Genomic DNA, 23,258 nt, shown 5'->3' with positions numbered 1-23,258 from the left:
TGGCAAGCGCGGTTAGTTTTCCGCAACAATGAACAAATGGTTAGTTGAGCATAGGCGCCAACAATACTGAATTAATAGTTAGTTTCCGGCAAACTGCTGACGCCGCTAACAGAGTTGTATGCGGATTAGCACAGTTGCAAAGGCATGAGATTACTACAAAATCATCCCACTCCGTTTCACAAACCAACTGTTGAAAAACCAACTCATGTCAAAGCGAAATAAAAACGGCTCCCACGCAATTAGGCACAGTTTTAAGAGCAAGAGTTCCTGTTTTCGATTCATTCATATTCAAACAGCTTTGTGTGCATGGGGCATTTTCGGGGCATTGTATTAAGTTTATTGGGGTAGATTTATTTGTACAAGGGACTCTGCCACCCACACGACATCGCCATAATGTATTCGGCAACGAGTTTATCGCTCCTATTCCCGTTTACGCCGAATGTGTTGTTGTCACCGGACAGGTTTTGGATACAAAGATTCTGTGGTTTCAGCATAGAGCCTGAAGCGTTTCTTTAAACCGAAGGCAAAAAACAAGTCGGCAATTTCGTGTACGCCTAAAACATACAAAGGTAAAGAAGCGTTATGAATGTTGTGAGGGTAAAAAGCATCTTGTGCAAGACTTCTGTTGGCCCCTGACCCTTGGGTGTGTTTTAAACTCGCAATACCATCTCCAGTGACGCAACAAAATTACCCATTCAAAGGCTATTGAGGTGGAAATTACATACAGTTTTTGCATGGTGTATAACGCCAAATAAACAATGCCAAGACGAAAACTACCTCTGACGATTCAGAAAACGTCAACAACATAAAAATAAATTCTCTGCAAACATTACCTCATCATTGATAAGAACTGTTCTTCTGGCATTTAAGTTGCTAATGTTTTATTCTTATCAATTAGTATGCCTGGCAGCAAAAATAATAACCCTGAAGAAGTCTCGCCGGATGGCAGACGAAACGTTGGTTCGAATAAAACTTTAGAAACTTAAATGCCAGAAGAACAATTCTTATCAAATAGTATGCCTGGCAGCAAAAATAGCAGTATATTAACTCATCATCTCACCATTGTTCAAACCCAATTCGAACGTTGCCAAAACCCAACCACGATGGCCGATGCTGCCATTAACCCCGCGCAGCTACTTACTATTGATCCGAGCGTATAAGTTCACAACCATCACCATCTTCTTTCAAAGATACTACAATAAAGCACCAAATACAATGATAACTTCATGCGTTATTTATTTCACGGCAACATCCATGACGCGAAACGACAAAGTGATAGATTTACAAAAACAAGCAATGAAGAAACAGTGCACCGAAACGAAGAAATGCCTGAACCAATGGAATCCGCAACTTGTAAATAACAATTTCGACGACATGCTTAGTAAAGTTTGCCGACAACACGTAAAGAGGCGATTGTGCAAATGAATAAAGGCGTTATGCCAGGCAAAAGTAACAAACAACTGACATAAGTTAAGTGTGTCTGGACGATCTGAAACTAGAGTTGTAGGTTTCTTGCGCCCACGTGCGTCTGGTGTTAAACGGCACGCACCAACACACGGAGTTCCACGCCTTCATAAGTAATAACCTAAAATAAAACGCGATGTGTAAAATAAATGTTTGAAATAGGCGCATAAAATAAACATCACAAACTAATTTAATTGGTACACAACACACAGTTATGTATCGTTATTTGATTTTTCTGGCGATCAAGTGTATCTGTGCCCAATCCTTTTTTTCTGGTATTGTATGTGTACACTGGTGTTTTTACACCTAACGTGTTCAGTTATGATCGCAAAGTTTGTGTGTTCTATTGTGTACAGTATAACTTCATGACCCAATGCCCAGAATAAAGTGTTTTGCCTGAAATGATACGAATGTAATCTGATGCAAGGTAGAAAATTGACACGCTGTACTGTCTATACTTGACAAAAAATGACAAATAGACATGCGTAATACATTTCGAGCACATTTACACAACAAGTTCGACGTACTTGTATTGCGAGCGCATCCTTGCGTTCATGAAGCAATATATGATCGGATTCACGCACGAATTGAACCACGTCATGACGCTGGCGAACATGTGGACTCGAGGATCAATGCCAACTGATTTAGGGATGAGGTTGACGATCACACTTGGAAGAAAGAGGATCATGAAAGTGATGCAGATCGTAACGCTGATGCGCAGAAGTTTCCGATCCATGCTCTGAACGTTACGTTAGAAGAGAATGCTGTTACTACAAAGATTTGATAGTTTAACTGAAACTTTGAAAGAGATTTAAACCCAACTTTTTCAGTAAAAATGTGCGTTTGAGAGTGTGTATTTACCCTTCGTTTTCGTGCTTCTTTTTCGGTCGCAGTATATTGTCGTTTAAACCTGTTGAAACATTTTGACATTTTTTACACCTCTGTGGACAAATGCAAACATATTCTGAATAAATATTGTGTTGTTGCAAGTTTAAATAAATAGATAGAAACTGTTTTAAACTGATTTTAATTGTAAGTAAAATTACTTGTGGGGGTGTCTGTTGGTGGACGATGAACTGCTTGGAGTCATCCGTTTCACTTGGGAGTTCGAAAAAACTAAAGTAGGTATATGTAAATTAACCGGGAAAGCTAGGTTTGAAAACTATCAAGAGATACATAGTTGAAAAACTGAAGGACAAGCAGTTTCCAGAGAATAAGCAGTTATATGACATGAAAGTAGTTGTGATGATTTGCGCAATAAAACGTAAAACGCTTTTACAAAGGGTGTACAATTGCCAGTACGCAGGAACCATATACCGTTTTAAAGGTGGACAAATCAGGGCGCATTGAATACTAATGTGTCTTGTGCTAAAGGAAAATGGAATCAGGTGCAGAAAAATATTCACCCCTTTTCTTTTGCCACTGTTTTTTTCTGTGCGAAAAGACTGATGACGATTCAGGTGCTGCTTCTGATGTTGGAGATGCCGGTACATATACAGCTGATATGTCAGGTTTGCTGTCATCTTCGCGTGCTCTGCTTGTAAAATTACTACATATAACATACCAGGCGAATTTCCTGCATCGCCAAATGCCAAAGCACGTTTACAAGCAATGGCAAAGTAATTGTTTGACGTCATATCACTTACGTGTTCATGCGAGATGTCTCGTTTTCTTGGTCAATCGACTTCATTACCGAATCGTCTTCGCTTATTTTTGTCTCACTTTCACTTGGGTTGCTTGCCACCCGACCTTTCGACTTGTATGTTGGAAATTTTATGCCACCTCTGTTGCTGCCTGACTTTCGTGCATCACCTGCCAAAAGCCAACTGTGTATGATTTTGGTTGTTTATTGCAGATGGTGTACGGATCAATGCAGAGATAAAAACGTATACATAGATGTTCTATTGAATTCTCTAAATCGTAGTCATTTTAAGTGTATGCAGTCTGTCAGGTTAGGAATCTTTACCTGTAAAGGCATTTATGATCTACTGGTTTCCATACCTCCACTACTGTTTAAGCTCTTCTTCGACATTCTCAACACGGCTTTGCCCGCTCTTTGCGACGTCAGGAAGATTTTAACGTACAAAACGCCCATAATGATGAGAGGAAGAAATTGGAAGAGGACTCGAATAAACTGAAAATAAAACAGCAGTTTGTCCAAAATTCGTCACTCGATCGGGGCCATAGGAATTAAATTTTATATCAAATCCTCAATACAATTTTTTAACCATTAAAAGTCAGGAGTTAGCAGTGTTCCGGGACACCGACCGACATAAACATAATACACTTACCTGCATGTAGTTCTGCTCGGCCGGGTTGTAGCGATCGGTCCTGAATACGCATAGCGTGAGAGCTTGGTACCATCCGTAACCGCGGTTCGACGCGAAGAAGAATATGGGAAAGAGGAAGGCCGGAGCAAAGATCCAAGAGATAATTATTGCCAGGATGATGCGACCTCGGGTGAAAAGATCGTCGTAGTGTTCCGGGTATACGATGCCGACAAACCTAAGCATTGTTACAGACTTATTGAATTTTTGAACTAATTGGAAAAAGGTGACTAATGTTTTTGCCAACTTGTGGATAGTTGTGTCTTGGCTAAAGAATTGGCTTAAATGTCATAACTAAGTGCGTTTTTAGTAAATATACACGTTTTCTTGCAGTAAAGCAACAAACAGTGATCGTAAAATAATAATTTAATTGTAAAATAAGTCAAAAAATATCCTATTATACATCTAAGCACGACGTCTATGTATACCGCGGTACAATGTATTACCTGTTGACAGTGATAACGAGCAAGCATACTATGGACGTGTAACCGCAGCAGTAGTAGCTGAAGGCCATGAATGAACACGTGAACGAATCTTCGCCGAATGGCCAAGCCTGCGCAACAACAACCGGTAATGAGGAATTAGGAGGTCGGTGACTTCTGTTCCCAACCGGTTCCAGTGCAACCGATGCACTGAAATGACGGTTATCCTTTGGGAAATTAAGATTAAGTGGAAGAAACATAAGCCAACTAGCAAAATTAGATTTAATAGCCAACGACGTTGCAGATGCGTGGGGTTAACTAATGGAATAAGCCCAATGATCGTCTGAGATCAAAAACCTAATTTACATTGTGGTGCACGCCGGGAATTTTTGTAATCATTGCGTTATTGTCCCCCAGGTTTAGCATTTAATCTGCATTGATCTTGCTGCATTTCAGTTTACAGCGAGTTAAGCCCACTATCCCACTATATGCAAGAGCGTTGCTATTAAATGCTGAACAGTTTGTTCCTAATTTTACAGCTACATTATGCTGTGATTGATGTTTGTGCGGTTAGCGGTCATTACACTCACGCATGCAACTTACGTCAAGAGAATGCGCGTATGCGGGGTCTGTCATGTAACGTCAGGATTCACAACACCAACTTTTGGCTCGGCCGTCACAAAGACGTGTTTCAATCAGCATAGAAATGATAAATAAATCAACCCCCAACACAGTTACGTAAAAATCATGGCTGACAGCGAAACTAAACCACAGTAAGGAGGGGAGCAGAATAAACCCATGAAGTTTTTGGCAAAGGGCAAAAAATTCAACAACATCGTTAGAACGTATTCTCTGCTCTCTCTCCGTATAACCAATTAGTATTGACCTGCATGCGGTGCATTGATTTCCAAATTACATGTTCTTTTATCGATGTGGGGTTTGTTGCCTTAACCAGACCAATTTACGTCAACTATGAGTAAAGGTTACCAAAAATTATTTGATCAACACGTATTCGCACTCTGTGACTCTGTTTTCCGCAAGATGACAACCCCCCAAGAAGTGAGATCGCGGGGCCGTCTTGGTGACTGAGGGTTTACATTTCACTTGTGTATGTTGTGGCTGTCAATGTGCAGCGGGATGAAAGGTTGTCACTTAATAATAACATTTCTTTACATTCAATACAAATACGGAGAATTGCAGGTGGTTGGAGCACTGACTGTGTCCCCAATATCAGTAACCACCACCAAAACAAACTTCAACGGCAGCTTTTATATCTTTTCACAAACCTTTGTGACATTACGCAAGAGGTTCACTGATAGATAATAGGAGCTTGTCTCAGGCAAGCACTTAGACGCCTAAATCCATTGGGCTTTGGTACGGGCGCGACAAACGTAATATGTTTCCGCCAAAACCAACACAATGGCCGAGGTCTAAGACATTTTTTGAAAGTCGCCTTAATATTTGCACCAATTGAGTGTGGTAAATCGATAACAAAAGGCTTGAAATTCAAGGTCTAATCTAAGCAAATATTGCTCATTTCAAGAGGTGCCACTAAATTTTATGGAATACATAATCTGCCAAAGTAAGGCGATTTTTCTCCGAATGCCACATTATTCGTAAAGAAATCCTAACTATGAAAGGCGATACTTTTACTATGGCCCCTGAAAGTTCTCGCCGTTTTAAATGTAAACCTAACGAACACAACATGTGAGCTAACGGGCATTGTACAATCATCGCATCGTCTTTATTTCAGCAATCATTCATCACCACTACGCCATGTCGTATATACGCACGGTACATACCGTCTCGGTGACGCAGCTTGAATGACGAAATCATCTAAATGTTTACAGCCGGACAATAATCTTGAACACAAGTTAACGATTTCGCCATTGCAGACTATTGCAAAATCCGGAGTTCTCTAAGGGTATTGTTCTAGTATTACATTGCTAGACAATGCCCTGAATACAGTCGAGGAGCAACTCCCCTCCATGTGGTAAAAACATTGACTATTCTTCTGTTTTGAATCAACGGTGGTGCCATTGTTCGTAGATAGATAATCAGATCACAGGGCCAACCTCTAGATGCTCCACTATTGTGTGCAGTCATGCGAACAAGTAAAAGTTCAATACTTACCGCAATTTTCTTAATTGCCAGGAATAGGGTTTCGGGATAGCCGTCATGCGGCGTGTTTTTGATAAGCGCCAAGGTCGCAGGTATTACGGCCTAAATGTTTTAGACATACGCTAGGTTAAGGTAATAACGGCAATTTGCATGTGCCTTGTAATTAGCAGCGTCGCCATTTCCTATAAGTCAACGCGGTTTCGTGCTCTCGTAACAGTGAAATTTGCCACTTTTACTGAACTTCAGGTAACCCAAACGTCGTAAGAATCACGGTATTCACGGTTTTCTGATTAAATTATTGATGTGTAAGTTCGAAACCATCTACACCTTCGAAGGTTTCAAAGAAAGAGAACAGCTATGGCTTACGACAATGGTTTTGAGAGAGGTCCGGAATGAAATTTAAGCGACCCGGATAACGCTGTTTCGACTTTTTATCCGATAATTGAAACCAGACTGTTATTTCTACATGCAAAATTAATATTTGGGCCGCTGCAAAAAGCTTAATCATCTAAATCAATAGCCTTTGAAAAATAGCAATGTTTTCAATTTCTCTGGAATATGGTCTAACAAAATAGCTTTCCATCGCTGTTTTAATACGCATAAATGCGATTTTAGGATATTTCGGACACCGATCTAATGGAAAATCGGCGGTATAATTTAACAGTCCCACCTGTCCCGTACTGTCACTTTCTTAAACAGCACTAATTTGGAGTAAATATCATTATCTTGTACCTTTGTCCAGTAGGCGGTGATGTTGAACGGCATCATAGCTGCCGAGGTGAGAAAGTCGATGACGCAGAGGTTGGCGATGAAGATGTGGAAGGTGGTACGGAGTTTCTTGTTCCACATGATGGCCAAGATTGTGAGAAGATTGCCACTCGATCCCACGAACATGTTGATAAACCCGATTGTGATGCCGAGCGCTCGCAAGGCCGACTTGTCCAACTCAGTGCTAGCGTTGCTGAAACTCGTGAACGGTTGCACAGTTGTGGCGTTTGCAACCACGTCCTCCATACTGCTGTACGCTGATGTACCGTTTGCAGGTAAGTAGTCAATCACGTCGGTGGCAGTGGCGTAGAACGTCCTGTGACTGTCTCCGAATAAGTCCACAGCCCCTATATCAAATGCTGCGGAACCAGCACCGTTATCAAACCGGGTGAGCGCCTCTTCCTTTCGCACGCTACCAGCGGTAGCAACAGACGAATTTACGCTTGAATTCCTCCAGAATCCGTGAGAGGAATAATTGCTGGTTGCGAATGCCGAGAATGCGAAGTCGTGCGGCCGGATACTGGCTGCGCTGGAAAACGCTGCCGAGCCCCCGCTTGTGGTCTCGTTATTTAAGCCCTCCTGGTCACGTGACAAGCCTTCCTTTCGCAGCAGTGACGTCATCGGGGTTCCATATCTGGAACTGGTTGTGAGCAGAGCCGATGGCTCTTCACCACTTCCTTGTAAATTGAGAATCTTTACCATTGTTGACTTTCCGTATACTGTTACGTCATTATACTCGACAATGCCTGTGGTTATTGGTCTAAAATTTACGATTGTACGAAATGCGGGGTCCGGGTTAACAAATGAATGTGGATCCAATATTTCACTAAAAAAAGACACAATTAACGAACCCAAAATTTAGGTAATTTACAGTTTTTGGTCTTCAAGGTAAAGTGCGGGGCCCGATTTGGTCCAATCTGTCAAATGTGCTAAAATATAATGAAGGACCATAAAACACAAAACTTGCTCAGGCTGTCGTAGTTAATCACCTTATAGCTTGCATCAGAAAGAAACCTTTAAACTGTTGTGAATCAAGGATATTTTAAAGCCGCTAAATTGGGGAGAATTTCAGCTGGTGACCCGGCATATAATCAATAACGACAAAATCGCACTTAACCACTCACTCGTAGCTCCCACAGAACCCATCTCATGAACCTCAAATCACGTAATAATGACGTCGAATAGATCGATTCCTGCCCGTTATCGCAAATATTTTCAATCGTAAATCAAAATAAACAAAGCCATGCGGGGAAAACAGGTTTGATTGTTCCCATTGGCGAAAGTGCGGGATTTTGTTTTGAGAACGTAAATGCCGTAAAGTGACAATACCACACTTGGGGTCTCGTGGATAATGCATTTAAGCGCATTTTCTCCCTCACTTTGTAGGATCGATTTTACAAAACCGATTAACCCAAAGGCGGTCGACCGCTTGAAATTTCATCTGCCTCCGTATATTGGCAATTAATTCGTAAAGTGAGCCCGTTTGACGAGATAGATCGGCAAAAATACATGTGAATTCTAATGACAACTTAGCGCAAGAAAATAATCGCTGTGACACAATTCCAACACAACGCTTGAAACGCAATCAACTAGGAACCAATAAAATATTTGCACGAAAAATTCCATGGCTCTGGCATGCGTGGCCAAAAACGTTCCAAAACTGCTGCTGTGAATTACTTCCTCGATTGCATTCCTCTCCGCTTCTTACAACAGTTTTGAAATTTCACACCTCATAGCGTATGAGAAAGGTGAAAATCAAAACGAAGTTCAAAAATATTCTCACAAGGAAACGGAAACAAGCAATTAATTGCGCGGTATTTTTGGACGAACTTAACAGAAGCGTTTAATCTGCGGATATAATACTCACCCAATATTGTATTTCTGCGCATTCAAATTTCTTACTAGCGTCAAATATTTGCAAAGTCGTTGGGAAAGTATTGGTCGAAACGATGCTATAACTGAGTGGCAATTCCGCTACATTTTGCTGTTTCATAAAAATCATTTTTTTAGTATAACTTGACACACGTCCATTTGTACACATAGACCTATACAGTACGTCGAAACTATTTTTTTTCTGTTCTATATCTGTGGCAATATCTGCCGGTTTCATGCTTCGACTTGAATAAACTTCTTAACAAATATTCCCTGATAAACGACTAGTGCGGGTAAAAGGCATTTAAAGTTTCCTGCAGCACTACTCGATAATATTACTTTCGGCAATGCATGTGTTTTGTAACATGTTGGCTCCAGGGCGGGTATGCAGCCGACTTGTAGTTCCAACTGATACAGTTCGGACCTTTGCATTACTCTTATACACGACTGCTGCCCTTTTCGCCTGGTCTAAAGGTTGCAACTTTTGCATTATGGCGGTAGCTCGAACACATCCCGTCAGTATCTTCGATAAATGACTTCAGACGAAACACGAAACAAGGCGAGTACATCGGTTAAATGCGATCAATGAGATCCCATGTGAACGTGGTAATTGCTAAACAATTTCCTGCTACTATCACCTTACGGATCACCTAAGTATTATATTTTTTGTAGTAACTCGACTCGATATTTATAGATTAAAAAAAATACGTCAATGAAGTTAATTTTGTGCTAGTTCTTCACTTTCTGTAAAATCGACTGGCGAGATTTGTGTTATCGCATAAACAACTTTATACGCTCTTGAAACCGCGTTCGGCTTCAGGCATTTCCTCGTACCAGTTACCGTTTTGTTGTTTGTCACTGCGCTGATTTTTTTTAAAAAAAGAAACAAAATTTAAACGCGATTTGTCAAAGTGTCAGTAACCTCCATGTAAAAAAATTATTCAGTTAAGTGCATGCAATAATCGAACTGGGTGAAATACTAAAAAATTGTCACAAATCAGCGCAGTGACAAATCACACGACTTGTCCTGATTTAAAACTTTATGAAACGACAGCTAAAAACAGGATACACGGACTGCAACCTCGATCACTTGACCTGAAATGTCAGTAAAACAATTAAGAATAGATTTGACATATAATTTGCATTTCTCTCATGGAAGTTTTTTTGGAGGCATTTGCCAGAGTAGTTTATTTTGTTGCACTACTTTATTTGTCCATTTCTATCAGAGTTGATATGGATTCTTTGATTACTTAAATGTCCTGTCGCTGGGCGCAATCCACCAACATCTAATAATTATAGGCACAACGAAGTTAAAATAAGTAATCGGTCATTAAGTCGATATTAGTTTGGCGACACAGGGGGCCACGTAACACTGCCTTCGTGTCAGCTAATCCAATCATTGCTTACAAGGAATAGTTCTGGAATTATGCCAGGTTTTAAAACGATACTTGCGTGCAAGGACACCCTCCCACCACAACTCCTGTGTGACCGCAAGGCTTTACGAGGGGCGCGGCATCAGCAATTACAGATCGCAATGGCATTTGCTCCTCCCGACAGGTTGGAAGTTAATTACAGACCGTCTGCGTGACACTTCGCAGCCCCTTTGGGGGCGTTTTTGATGACGTGTACCACAACTCTCTACACGTCAGCGCCCTTTGCAGTTCGGATTCCGTTTGGAAAGGCTGCAGGGGATCGACTGATGTTCGTTCATGAGACTCGACACAACCGTCAACGCCGTAAGACAGTCACTCCCCTTTTTGGCTTTCTTTGGCGCAAGAATCCCAATACAGACGAATGATGAGTCAACTATGTTAAGGCTTGTTCTCCACACAACACTAAATATTTTTTTAAGAACCTTTAAACTTGCGCCGGTTACCTGAAGTGTTCCCTCTTTTCCACGGCATGTGTTTGTAAAGGGCTTTTATCAATAGACCTAAATACCAGACGAAGAATCCTTCCCAACAACATCTTACTCATCTCTAACGCGAAGTGTTTCTAATAACTACAAACATGAGGATCAAAATCACCAAAGCCTTAGACAAGTTGCTGCAAACTTCTTCTTCCAAGTCGTTACGCTTCGGACTCGGAAAAGTGCGCGAGGTCGGTGGTTTATCTGATGTGCATATTCATTATAACCTGGAAGCAGCGAACGGTAACTGGAGCACATCAATACGTTGAAAAATTTCCCTTGTATACATACGTCAGTACAAACAATACATCGTCGCCTTGGAAACAGCCATCTCAACACCCGAGGCAGTTGCGAGATGGCTCGTGTAGTGTTGTGCAATACGCAAATATATGTCTTGTGATGAAAGCGGTTTTACTGGAGAGAAGATAACTCACGACTTGGATTATCGATAAAGGAATCTCCAAGTTGCTGCCGTGTCACACCTTACACTAACACGCGATGGGGATATTTTGCTTCTGATACGAATCGCTGTCTATTACGTCACTACAAATGCTTCACGCGGCGTAGTTCACATTTCCGTGCTAACATCATGTACGATGTATTTTGGATGTTCAACTTTCACTAACTTGCGGATTGACATTTACCCACAGGCGTGTCCAGGGCGTTACATGGTGTCCGACCGGATTCTTAAGTGTTGGGTTATCATATCCGTCACAGTACAATACCAGATGGATATATCGATCAGTCAATTTAAATAATTTTTGAGTCTCAAACTTTCTTTTTTTTGCGATGTCATTTATATGTATCGTCAAGACGTTTTTGGGGTCCTAACTGCGAAAAATAACTTGAACTCATCACCCGTAAGCTTCAAATTCCCGTACATATGGGCACGTTTTTGTTACGTAACTCTGATTTTAAAATCACGGACATGTCCAAGAATTCAAATGTATGGAAACTCTGCCGAACAGTACGAATATTTTTGTTGAACGTAAGACACGAAATCGCAAAAAATTTCAATTTCCGCAAACTGTTTGCAGCCTTCAAAAAATCCTGGAAACGACCATGCTCTGACCGCGAAGTTCATTCATAAAAATAACAAACTTTCAAACGCCCTTGCAAAAAAGTTGTGCCAAATTCATTAATGCCAGTTTAGAATTATGACCCAACACACTCCTGCAACTGTTTAAACTGCCAACCTTTTTGAAAGCGTCACGATACGACACTTAACAAGTGAGAATAGAAAGTGAAGGTAAAAGCATTTCGTGGTTCTTTCGTCAGGCCCGCTACTGCATTGTATTGATCATACGGGTTGCCACATTTCATTACGTCACCGCCATCGTTTTATGTATTTCAGGTAACGTGGATATACATGCTCATTTTTTGCACTTGTACTTCACGACTCTTACAAAATTCATAAAATCACCGGCTTGAAATAAGAAGTAGATTTGGAGAAATATGTGCGCAGAATATACAATAATTAGACAGATGAAAGTAAAATGCCAGAAATTGCAGTTTCCTTTTTGCAGTAACCACACCACTCCTCCTCCTGTTTGATTGCTTTTCCATCAGTGCCGGTTGAAGTACGCGTCTATCGCTCTACCCAGCCTGTTTAATTCTCAATATACCTTGCAGTGTCATCTCCATCTAAGTCCTCTAATTTTAATAGGTGGAGGATGTTTGCCACCTCTGCAACAAAACGACAACTGAAAGGTTGCTGGATAGATAGTTATAGCTCAAAACGAACCCCTTAAACTCTGGAAGCTTTTCCAGACCCAAAAACTGAAGAATTTCTGTGACCAGAAAATCAATGTGGCTCTTCTGCGCCACCTCGTGAAAATGTTTTAACAAAAGATTCTCCACACACAGTGGGAGGCGCTCAAGAGTTCGTTGAAACGAATTAAACGGTCGGTTCTGTTGACAAGCATATTGGATAACAAGAGACATCACAAAACTGTTGCAAATACACACCTGTTCAATAACATTGTGAAGCCAGTATTTAAAAGCAGTGTAAACCGGTGGTTCCACAATTCGCGAAATGTATCTATCACTACCACTGTCCCCGAAAAATGCATTAACTGATACAGAGTCACATAATGATGTAATCTGATGCCACCAGAAAGCAGGAATAAACAACCTGTACATGTATGTAGAATTAAAGATTCAAACCTTTCCAAAATAAAAGTTTAAAATGACACAGCTTACATGTCACCAGCATGTAGAGTACAGTGGAAACATGTGGCTTGGGTAAACTTTGGAAATCTTTCAACATCTGGGGAATCGCAGTCAACCTACAGACAAACAGAAATGTTAAAAAGCCTAAATATAGTTTCAGAATTCAACGTAAATATTTTTCAGTGTGAACATATATGCATATTCACAGTAGTACAACACCTGCGACTGTATAGTCTTTCCCTTTGAACCTAGGGGATTGGGATAGAGACTTTCATGATCAACACATGAAAATAAACGAGCCTGTTTTTCACCCTCAATCATCATCAACATACTTGCATCTGGGTCATAATGACAATACTCTATTGAAAGAAAAGTTTCTGAATTATCATGACATAATAAACTATAACAAATATAAAATACCATAATGCCCTCTGTGTCCGACCCAGAGGAAAGGTCCATTGTGTAGCTTGCCAATAACTCGAGGTAAAGTACATTCACCCTGATCAATATTGTAGTAAAAACATGTGGTTTGAAGAGTGTATGAAATACCTGGAGTTGAGGAAATGTTTTGGAAATATTTTGCACGGCCATGTAAGAAGTGTTTCCTCTATGGTTTTGCTTCTTCATGTCATCTAAATACTCCTGAAAGGTGGTTGTTCTTATGGTGTAAGATTTTCCTATCTAACCGGAAAGACATGTTTTAAAAGCTGCACAAAATTAATTTTTAAACATTTCAAGTTCTCCATGTTCAAAGTGTTACCCTGTGTGCAAATAACTGTAAAAAACTTATGAAAGTTTTTTTCAACCTTGTAGTCTTGCTGGTCTGTTTTTCCCCGAACATTCACGAGGTTATTCCCAACGCAGTTGGATAAATATTCCATGGACCATTTGGAAAGAGGCAGATTTTCTAAAATCCCATGTAATACAACTGGTCGGCCACTCTTTAAATATGTTTCTTCGAACTCAGTCAGGGTAAGCTGAGTCGCCATAATGTGTTCGATGGGAATATTTTCTTTGCATTTAGGAACAGACATATTGTCATGAAAAACAGCCCAGGGTAGAAGAATCTGAGTAAAAACAACACTAACAAACAATAAAGTTTTCTTTATGATCTACATCGTCAACAAACGATATAAGTATCACAAGTTCTTGCAAAACCACAAAATCCCCGGTGATGAGAACCCACCGTAGAAATAACATGTATTCTTTTCAATACATTTTTTATTTGAAATTAAAATGTCGCAAATAGTTAGTGCTCGTTTATTTTTATTCGAAATTTTTAGGAATGTAAAAATTTAAATAATTCCAAATTTCCAAAGATATGCAAAATGACATTGTCAGTGGAATCTAACCTTTACGATTAAACTCCCTTAGTTTTAAAGCAAACAATGATATTCGTGGTCCCTGTTTGCTATGCATGGCTCACCTAGACGGTAAGGGGCCCTTGTGTGCCGCACCTGCTGCACAACCTCTTGTGAGGCCTGTTCTTTGAAAAAACTTTATAAATGAATCGAATTGCCAGGTAATAAGAATGGTATAGACTTATGCTGGTTGAGAAAATGCAAACGCTATTCGGTAAAAAACAATAAATAATGTGGCATGGCTATAACGGCGGCACAAAGTGGGAGAGGAAAAGGGCAATGATACGCAAATACAGTTAAAACTTGTATCTATGGGTTGCAAATACATTACCTCTCTTCCATAGCCGAAATACAAGTTCAGTTTCAAAAGCCAGTTCTTTTTTGTAATCAAAAGCAGTTGGTTCTTTCGATGCTAACTGAAGGTTACAAACAATTCGTTTTTCGTAAACGCGTAAACGGAATCCAAATTATTTCAGGTTTTCGATTAACTAACAAACTAACCGCGTCACCTGCTTTGTGAATTGTTATTTGCGATGGCACGTGGCCGCTATAGTCAATCAAGATGGCAGAATTAGTGTTTCTTTGCCTAAAAGTAATAAGCCACACCAACGGGTCATGCATATCAATAATGGTAATATAAGGACTGAAAGTGATGACCCCAGGATAAACTCCCTATCAACCATGGAACTTAATATAGCCTGGGAAAACTTGTGGCCCCAAGCTACGCCGTTTGACAAAAATAGCCAAACGTGAAAGACTGTTCGTAAGCATTTGTCTGTGATTGCTTGCTGTTCTTACTCATTGCACCACTTGCGTCAGAACTACTTTTTTACGCATCCATTGCAATAAACGTTGTTTAAAAGAAACTTGTTGCAAGTCAACTTTAATGACCCATTTCTCAATGACAAAGTAATTTTTAAATGAAGTTATACAATGGTGAAATTCCCAAGAGCTGATAACTGATTACCGGGAATGAAAAATTGAAAAAATTAAACGTACCAAAAAACATTTTCTGAAAATTTAAGCCTACGGGGAAACGATGGCCACAGAAATTAGAGACGTACAAAAAACAGTGCAAGCCAGTGCCGTAAACGTGCAACGCTTCAGGCAAAATATCTTGAGGTGTTCCAAATACTTTCTGTCCTTTAACGATCTTACGGAGAAGTGCGTTGTGCGTCAGAACTCTCGCAATATCGCATAATAACAAGCACTTCTTGTTAAACAAATCAGAGCCGTTCGCAGGACACTCGACAGTAGATAACCAACAGGAACCTGCTTTTTAAAACAGGACTAAATTCAACTTGTGGGAATGACGAAAGAAGTGCAGTTTGTATGGCAATTTAACATCATGAACATTGTGTGCAGATGATTAAGTTAGTAATACTTGTTTATTTGACTGCTTCGTTGCTTCCCACGGCGCTTAGTCAAACTTTAGTGCCAAATGTAGAAAACACCACTTCCGATGAAGGAAATGCTACAAATGGGAATCTAACTGGCAGATTTTTTAACATTTTTGGGGTTGCCCCACCCGTTTCTGAGGGAGCCCTTGCCACAAACCCGTTCACCAATATTTTGCAACCTTTTGGCAACACTGCTGGTGGAAATTCTTTGTTTGGAGGAAATTTGCAATACCTACTTCCCTTTATACTGCAAGCAAACCTATCCTTTTCCGATTTGATCTTATCTGGAATTTTCGGTCAAGCTGGAAATATAGGGCTTCCGGGTTATCCTGGTTACCCGGGTTACCCAGGCAATCCAGGTTTTCCCGGCTATCCTGGTTATCCTGGTTATCCCAGTATTCCTGGTTATCCTGGTTATCCCGGTTATCCCGGTTATCCCGGTAATCCCGGTAATCCCGGAAATCCCGGTAATCCCGGGATTCCCGGTTTTCCCGGTATTCCCGGTTATCCTGGTTATCCTGGTTATCCTGGTTATCCTGGTTATCCTGGTTATCCCGGTTATCCCGGTAATCCCAGCTACCCTGGAGGTAAGGCGAAAAGCTGCTCTATTTTTTCTCTTATCAAATTATACTATATCCACCAACAATAGATTGTTTATATTTTTTTAACAATATTGTTTGAGAGCTGTGAAATAGGAGAAATAAACAAAACAACTCTGGTTTTACTGGTTTATGTTGAAGTTACTATATCACTTCCCAATGTGCTTTAAATGCAGGAAGCGGCAACTGTATTTTTTGTGTTCCTCCGCGCATTTGCCTTCCGCAACTCAATGCTGATTCCGCATGCGTGTGTCCCTATGGCACTAACTGCGGAGTAGTGGGTACGTAACACATGGCCCCAACATGCGTTGGTATTAAACGTTTGTTTGCACCAGGTCCGACGACATGCTACCCTCCGTGCGGCACTACGGCTGTTTGTGGAAGGGATCCGACCAATCAAAGGCCTCGATGCCAGTGCAAACAAACGGGATATCAATGGAGAATCTATCAGTGCGTACCTCCGCCACAGCCCAGTAAGATGCTAAAAAATATTTGTAACTTACATGAAATTTTTTCTAGAGCCGGGTAATGTGGCTGTAAAAATAGCAGAACAAAACATGTATAAACATATTGATACGGTTTAATTACTTACATATCACATCATTATACGGATTAAATAGCAACACCATGCAGTACTTTTAGGGGTGCTCACCTTTTTTCTTGTCATCAAAGTTTACCTATACGTTATTCCCACCAGTAATCATATTGTAATTTAATTGATGTTGAGACAAATTGCGTTTCTCTAGGTCCACCCCCATCAGCTTCGTACTGTAATCAGGAGTGTCGTCCCACTGCAACCTGTAGTGGAAACTTTATTACTGGTTACTCATGCCGATGCAATAATCCAGCATATGTGTGGAACCAATACACTTGTGGTCCACCTGTTCAAACCCCATCAACGCCCTACTGTAATCAGGACTGCGGTCCCACTGCAACTTGTAGTGGAAACTTTTTTACTGGTTACTCATGCCGATGTAATAATCCAGCATATGTGTGGAACCAATACACTTGTGCCCCCCCTATTCAAAACCCACCAGCGTCCTACTGTAATCCACCCTGCGACTCAAGCACTGCCTACTGCAGTGGTAACAATTTTGGGGGTAACGTATGCAAGTGCATTCAGTCTGGACACGTGTTGGTCGGTGGCACCATCTGTGTTCCTCCGGCTCCCAGTAAGTACGTGCCTGGATGACCTATGTTATGTGATATCGTTACAGATTTTTTATTTAGTTTGTTGTAATGGTTGTTATGAGTAGCCTACACAGTTGCAATAAGTAGCCTATGTTATTCCTTATGTTTTTGCGTATATAAATGCAAAAACAGACCAGAAAAAATTGTGACTGATGAACTGATTTCTTATGTATGATTCTAACTTGTATATACATTTTATATAACTAACTTGTATATGCACATTTGACAAAAAAATATACCCTTTGCAGCAACATGTTCAGACCCTTGTGGCACTAATGGTTTCTGTCACCAAAATATGGACGGAAGCTACCAGTGTATCTGTACACTATCAGGACAAACGTGGAGCCAAAGCCAGAAAGCGTGTGTCTCTGTCAACGTTGGTAAGGAAAGCTTACGATAGCAATTAACTGATAGGCAATATATATACTGATTTAGGCTATAAGGTTACCCATGTGTTTTCAGGTAACCCCTGTGGCCAGCAGTGTCCCGCTTTTTCCGATTGCGTACCTTCTGTCACAGGCTACGTTTGCCAATGTCAACAGGGTTACTCATTTATAGGAACCGCCTGTGTGTCCACAAGTAAGTCGTTGTTTTAATATGGCTCGTATAACTGCTCCGTTGTAGGGTATATGTTACCAAAACTCATGTTACCAAAAGGTTTACCAAGTTGCACGGCCGCTTGCACATCTGCCGTTGGAGCGGTTTGCCAGCAGACTTCAACGGGGTCATTTGAGTGCGCTTGTGCGGATACAAGTTACAGTTGGGACGGTTCAAGCTGCGCTCCCAACAACCCTGTGCCAGTGCCCGTGCCAGGTAAGGACTGCATTCGTTTTGTACTGTATAATCGTACCCAAATCGGAATAAGCAACATCCGTCTGAGCACTACTTGAAACAATCAAAAACAAATACACAGCTCAGATAAACAATAGAGATGAACATATGATAAACAACATACCATATGATTCCGACATTGTAATAATGGATCGTTAACACGCAGGGCAACTTGTATGTGTGCCACCTTGCGGTGCCAACAAGTTGTGCTACGCCGGCAACAATGGAAATGAATGCATCTGCGAATATCCTTACGTTGAAGATGGAAATATATGTGTCAACGTGTAGTTTTCATTTCTTCATGCACACAAAATTTCGATACAATTCAGTTAACCGAACCTTTCGTCGTTTTGTCATTTGCATCTCGACATGTTAATACATTATGAACTGAAACGAAAGCTACAGACAGCATTTATTTATCTGTTTTAGGATACGTTAATCATATCCGCACACCGGGATTTGAACACAGATCCTTTCTGTCTCGGGTTTATCCAACAAACCAATCAGCATGTTTGCGCTGCATTTCATTATTATCTAAATATAAAGAAATGGGCAACGAACGTGCCAATAACAAATACATACTGCCAAGGAACTTGAGTCGGTTTAATACTTGCCTAAAGTGCATATGCCACGGACATGACAACTTCGCGTTAACCTAATGGTACATCAACAACAAACATATATCCAAAGTTTTTCGGTTCTACGTCAACTTAAAAATGTAGAAAACTGCACGAAAAGTAGCGGCGACCACAAATCGTAAACCTTTTTCGCTGTGGCGTAATTGATATCACACAAGCCGCCCGCGTCGAAAAAATGCATTGTTTACATGGGAGAAGGCGCCTTATACTGCAGATATCGAATAGTTTCAAACATAGGAGAATCCACAGATTACGTTACCTCAAAGGTCAGGACAAGATTTTACATCACACAAAAATATATCACTGTGACGTCACAAACCAAAGGCTTATTTGATCATCGGAAAAGCAAGGGTATAGCAGCAACGACACTACTCTGTACTTCGATAAGACGGGATTGTGCGTTTCTGTGCTCAGTGACATTACATGACGTCATTTTGGGTGTGATGTCATAACTTTAACCTCACCCTCTGTTGATTTTAATTTGATGATTCCAACATTTCTAGTTACAACTGCAATAAATACATTAGTGGTTGATTGTGGCGAATTAAATAAATCATTTGTGGCGCGAACTCGTAGGCAACGACACTGTCGGACAAAAAGTGGTGCTATGACAGAAAAACAGTGTTGTGTTGCATAATCAGCTAATTTGGTCGTTTTTTCTCGGCGGTCTTTACCAGCCTCAAAATTTAATTAACCTGCTTATAACTTTTGCCGTGAGTGGACAAAACGGCAATGCTAATTTGAAAGTATGTGTCTCGTAAAAGTATGTGTCCACTGACTGATATCTATGTTGAATAGAAATCATTGTCAAAATACATCATTCACCCACAAGCCGAGCTGGATGGAGTAACCTTAACGTACGATTTCAACGTCTACTTTAATAATGCAATGCAATGTTTCAATTAGCTTAACATTTGGAAATCTGATTACAGCCTATTGCATTAAGGACCAACAACCACTTTTGTTTCAATATTCGGATTTGCCTTTATGATTTTCCTAAATACTTTGTTTGACTTTAGATAAAGATGAGAAGCTTGTTTAAAAATATATTAAACTTATATCAGAAATTATAAGTAAGTTGTAAAACTTAACATTGACAATGGTTGCAATAGATGTAATATTGCAATGGTAATTTGCGAAGGGGCTGAGAACCATGAATAATAGTAAAACAAAAACATCTGTGATTCGTCCAGTTTTACAACAACCAAAAACAAGCAAATCTAACCTGAAGGAAAAAGTAGCTGAAAAGCACAACAACTACAGGTAAAGAAACAAATCTAATAGATTAATTGATATGTAACTTTTTGTGTAAGTACTTTTATTAAATAACAGTTCAAAAAGAAGTCTACATTACTTTTAGAAAAAACATTCAAAACAAATTGCCAATCAAGGCCATCAACAAGATGTTCAAGCGAAGGAGAGCCAGAAATAAGAAAAAGGCAAATAATGTTAAACAGCAGGAAACAAATAACACACAATTTTATGCCAAGCTGCCAGAGAAAAACAAGAATTGCGAACTAGTTATTGGTGACTGCATTGTTATCAGTAGTGACTCGGAAGTAGAAAACAATGCACTAGAAAGCAGAATTAAAGTCTCAAATCAACATTCTTCATCGCAACCACATGGTTCTCAGTGTCATTTAAACCACCGGGGTCAGCCAAACCATCAAGTATGAATTTCTTTTCATGTATGTACTTATGTTAGATTCATTAGACAGGACAAAGACATTGTTTAAATATCCTATTCTGTAATTTAAATTGGCTTTAAGTGACATTATCTACCAATAAACAGCTCTTAAAAAAAATGAAACTAATTAAGTTGTTTTGGACATGGTAAGAAAGAATGTTTGAAAGCTAGTTATTTTACTTGGAATGTTTAGTACGAAACTTTTTCCTTACATGACAAACTGTGGTGAAAACTGACTATGTTATGTCAACATTGCTTGTAGAACCGAAAAAGGAAGAACACACAACCTCTAAGTGACTGCGCAAAGAAGCAGAGAGTCACAGGTTGGTTCAACAACACTAGCTTAGTTAAAATTGATGTTGTCTGAAGATCCATAAAACAATAATATATATATATATATATACATAATGTAATGTTTTTAGCTAATAAACTACAGCCAAGTCTTGAACCATCTCCAACACTTCAGAGAACAATACATAATCCAACAACATTTAACCCCGACAAGGAAAGAAGGGTTGGTGACAGAATTTTTAACTGGTGTGTAATACAAGTTGTGGTTTTTCAGACATATTTTTTTATAGCTATCACATGAGATATCCAAGTTCCTTCAGTATTATGAGCAGAAACCAGCCTTACTAAGAAACAAATTTGACCTGCAGCAGGTTTGTAGTACTTTTGCAACAAAGAGCCTTTCACATAAAATATGTATACCATAAAATATAATCTTAGTGACTACGGAATTTGTTTCTATGCTAGGCCTTAGAAAATGCCATCAAATATGCTATATATCCAAATGCAAGTGTACACCTTGTTGGATCTTCCATTAATGGTTTTGGAAGGCATAACAGTGATGCTGATATGTGTGTGGTCCTTGATACTACAAAGCAGAGTTTAACGGTAAGTGTGTAGCATTTAATTGCAAGCAGTTTCGGGCGCATATTCTTTATTATTGAGGTTGCTTTACAGAAAAAGCAAGTAAGGAGTGCATTATATGGCATAGAAAGATTACTGAGAAATGCCCCATTCGTCAAACATTTGGAAGTTATCCATGCAAAGGTTTCCTTTTTTGACTATTGCTTTTTATGAAAAAGATATAGAGATATAATTTTGCCAGGTTCCCATCATCAAGTTTGTGGATAATATCAGTGGAATGGAATGTGACATTAACATAAACAACCTTACAGGCATTAGAAACACTTTTTTGTTGTTTGCATATGCAAGATATGATCCAAGGTATGGAATGCACATTTTATATAAAACGCCAGTAACCTTTACTTGTAAACTGTTAATTGCACTGCTGTCATGCAACTGCAAATTGTTAATTGCATGCATATTGGATAGTGTATTGGCGGATACTACCACCAATGTACCAAATACAAAATTTTATAGGGTTCGACCTTTGGTATTATGTGTGAAAGCTTGGGCCAAACACAGAAACATCAATAACGCCAAATACAAGACACTGAGCAGCTATACCCTGGTGCTGATGGTTATGCACTATCTTCAAGTAAGTAATCTACGTTGTTACTGCATTCCCAAAGTTATCTACGAAATTAAATTTGTAGTGTGGTACGCACCCCGTTGTTTTGCCCAGCCTTCAAGAGATACACCCCGACATGTTTTGTTCGAAAAACCCAGTGTTTGCCATAGAAACCGAGGCACGTCGAGTGCCGATTCGAGTCTCACAAAACCAACAGTCACTGTGTGAATTACTACGCGGATTTTTTCATTACTTCTCCACTTTTGATTACGATGGGCTAATCATGTCGGTGCGAACTGGAAAGGTACGTTCGATGTGTTCAACTTTAAAACCATGGATGCTATCGCATATTTAAAAAGATAAAGGCAAGTATATTTTAATTACAGGCGTTTTCTATTGACGCGGTATCACAATCAGAGTATTGGAAGCCACTAACTTTTAAAATCGAAGAACCGTTTGACCAGAGTAACGTGGCGCGGGCAGTGAGCGACCGTTTTAAGGGAATTAAAATTATCGAGGAATTCAGGTACTGTGTGTAGTAACCGTTTTTTAACTATTGATTCTACCAAATACCAAATTTGTATTTTTTCCTAACAGAAAGGCAGCGACAATTACCAAAACATTTAATCATCTAAATGCATTAATTCCTGAGGCGCCACTGACATAATCCAAGCACAGAAATATTCGATTACAGATATATTTGTTGTTTTTTCTCTTCCTTCTGTCTCTAGACTTCTGCGGTGGACGTGGGAAATCTATGGCGTCGATCCTTAATTGTTTCTCAACATTGCGTTTAATGTTAAGATATTTTTGTTTTGTCGTAAAAAAAATATCTTAATAAACAACCTTTCTGGTTTCTCAAAAAAGTGTGTGTTATCTTTTAAGTCACAATAGACTAGCGCGTAACCAAGCGACGTTTTGAGTATATATTGCTACAATCGTCAAGCCACTGACATCAAGGAACTGCCAGATTTGAATAAGCGTGTGTATCCCGATATTGCTCACAAACCGTTTCT

General features: G+C 39.8%; 4 protein-coding genes across 5 annotated transcripts; 2 read left to right on the top strand and 2 right to left on the bottom strand.

Annotated features, from left to right (window-relative positions):
- Positions 1–1,211: 1,211 nt before the first annotated feature.
- Positions 1,212–7,762, bottom strand: LOC145902697 (G-protein coupled receptor 84-like). Of its 2 annotated transcripts, none has more exons than XM_082990774.1 (10): positions 7,067–7,762; positions 4,238–4,344; positions 3,756–3,969; positions 3,466–3,598; positions 3,111–3,276; positions 2,871–3,013; positions 2,511–2,580; positions 2,326–2,374; positions 1,992–2,203; positions 1,212–1,585 (listed from the first exon to the last, which is right to left on the bottom strand). In XM_082990774.1, the coding sequence occupies exons 1-10, from the start codon at positions 7,721–7,723 to the stop codon at positions 1,471–1,473; spliced, it is 1,866 nt and encodes a 621-aa protein (XP_082846900.1). In that variant the 5' UTR covers positions 7,724–7,762; the 3' UTR covers positions 1,212–1,470. The 2 variants fall into 2 exon arrangements, with proteins under 2 accessions (XP_082846900.1, XP_082846901.1); XM_082990775.1 differs by having other exon boundaries at positions 2,871–2,998.
- Positions 7,763–12,210: 4,448 nt separating this feature from the next.
- LOC145902693 (tRNA wybutosine-synthesizing protein 5-like) lies at positions 12,211–14,176 on the bottom strand. Its single transcript, XM_082990766.1, has 8 exons — positions 13,862–14,176; positions 13,605–13,736; positions 13,476–13,554; positions 13,275–13,414; positions 13,086–13,171; positions 12,852–13,017; positions 12,628–12,794; positions 12,211–12,569 (listed from the first exon to the last, which is right to left on the bottom strand). Exons 1-8 carry the CDS (start codon positions 14,087–14,089, stop codon positions 12,518–12,520), a joined length of 1,050 nt encoding a protein of 349 aa, XP_082846892.1. The 5' UTR covers positions 14,090–14,176; the 3' UTR covers positions 12,211–12,517.
- A 1,279-nt stretch (positions 14,177–15,455) lies between these two features.
- On the top strand, positions 15,456–18,829 carry LOC145902810 (uncharacterized). The gene is made up of 9 exons (XM_082990909.1): positions 15,456–15,503; positions 15,782–16,403; positions 16,592–16,696; positions 16,751–16,888; positions 17,162–17,587; positions 17,855–17,986; positions 18,069–18,185; positions 18,264–18,419; positions 18,604–18,829. The coding sequence occupies exons 1-9, from the start codon at positions 15,456–15,458 to the stop codon at positions 18,723–18,725; spliced, it is 1,866 nt and encodes a 621-aa protein (XP_082847035.1). The 3' UTR covers positions 18,726–18,829.
- Positions 18,830–20,106: 1,277 nt separating this feature from the next.
- On the top strand, positions 20,107–23,108 carry LOC145902587 (poly(A) RNA polymerase GLD2-like). The gene is made up of 12 exons (XM_082990620.1): positions 20,107–20,338; positions 20,436–20,745; positions 21,025–21,085; positions 21,185–21,276; positions 21,344–21,424; positions 21,519–21,659; positions 21,729–21,818; positions 21,877–21,995; positions 22,152–22,269; positions 22,328–22,546; positions 22,629–22,768; positions 22,840–23,108. The coding sequence occupies exons 1-12, from the start codon at positions 20,229–20,231 to the stop codon at positions 22,907–22,909; spliced, it is 1,551 nt and encodes a 516-aa protein (XP_082846746.1). The 5' UTR covers positions 20,107–20,228; the 3' UTR covers positions 22,910–23,108.
- Positions 23,109–23,258: the final 150 nt, after the last annotated feature.

The sequence above is a fragment of the Ascidia mentula genome, chromosome 5 (genome assembly GCF_947561715.1).
Source record: "Ascidia mentula chromosome 5, kaAscMent1.1, whole genome shotgun sequence".
In the NCBI taxonomy this organism is placed as follows: domain Eukaryota; kingdom Metazoa; phylum Chordata; class Ascidiacea; order Phlebobranchia; family Ascidiidae; genus Ascidia; species Ascidia mentula.
This window is presented reverse-complemented; position numbering and strand designations above follow the sequence as displayed.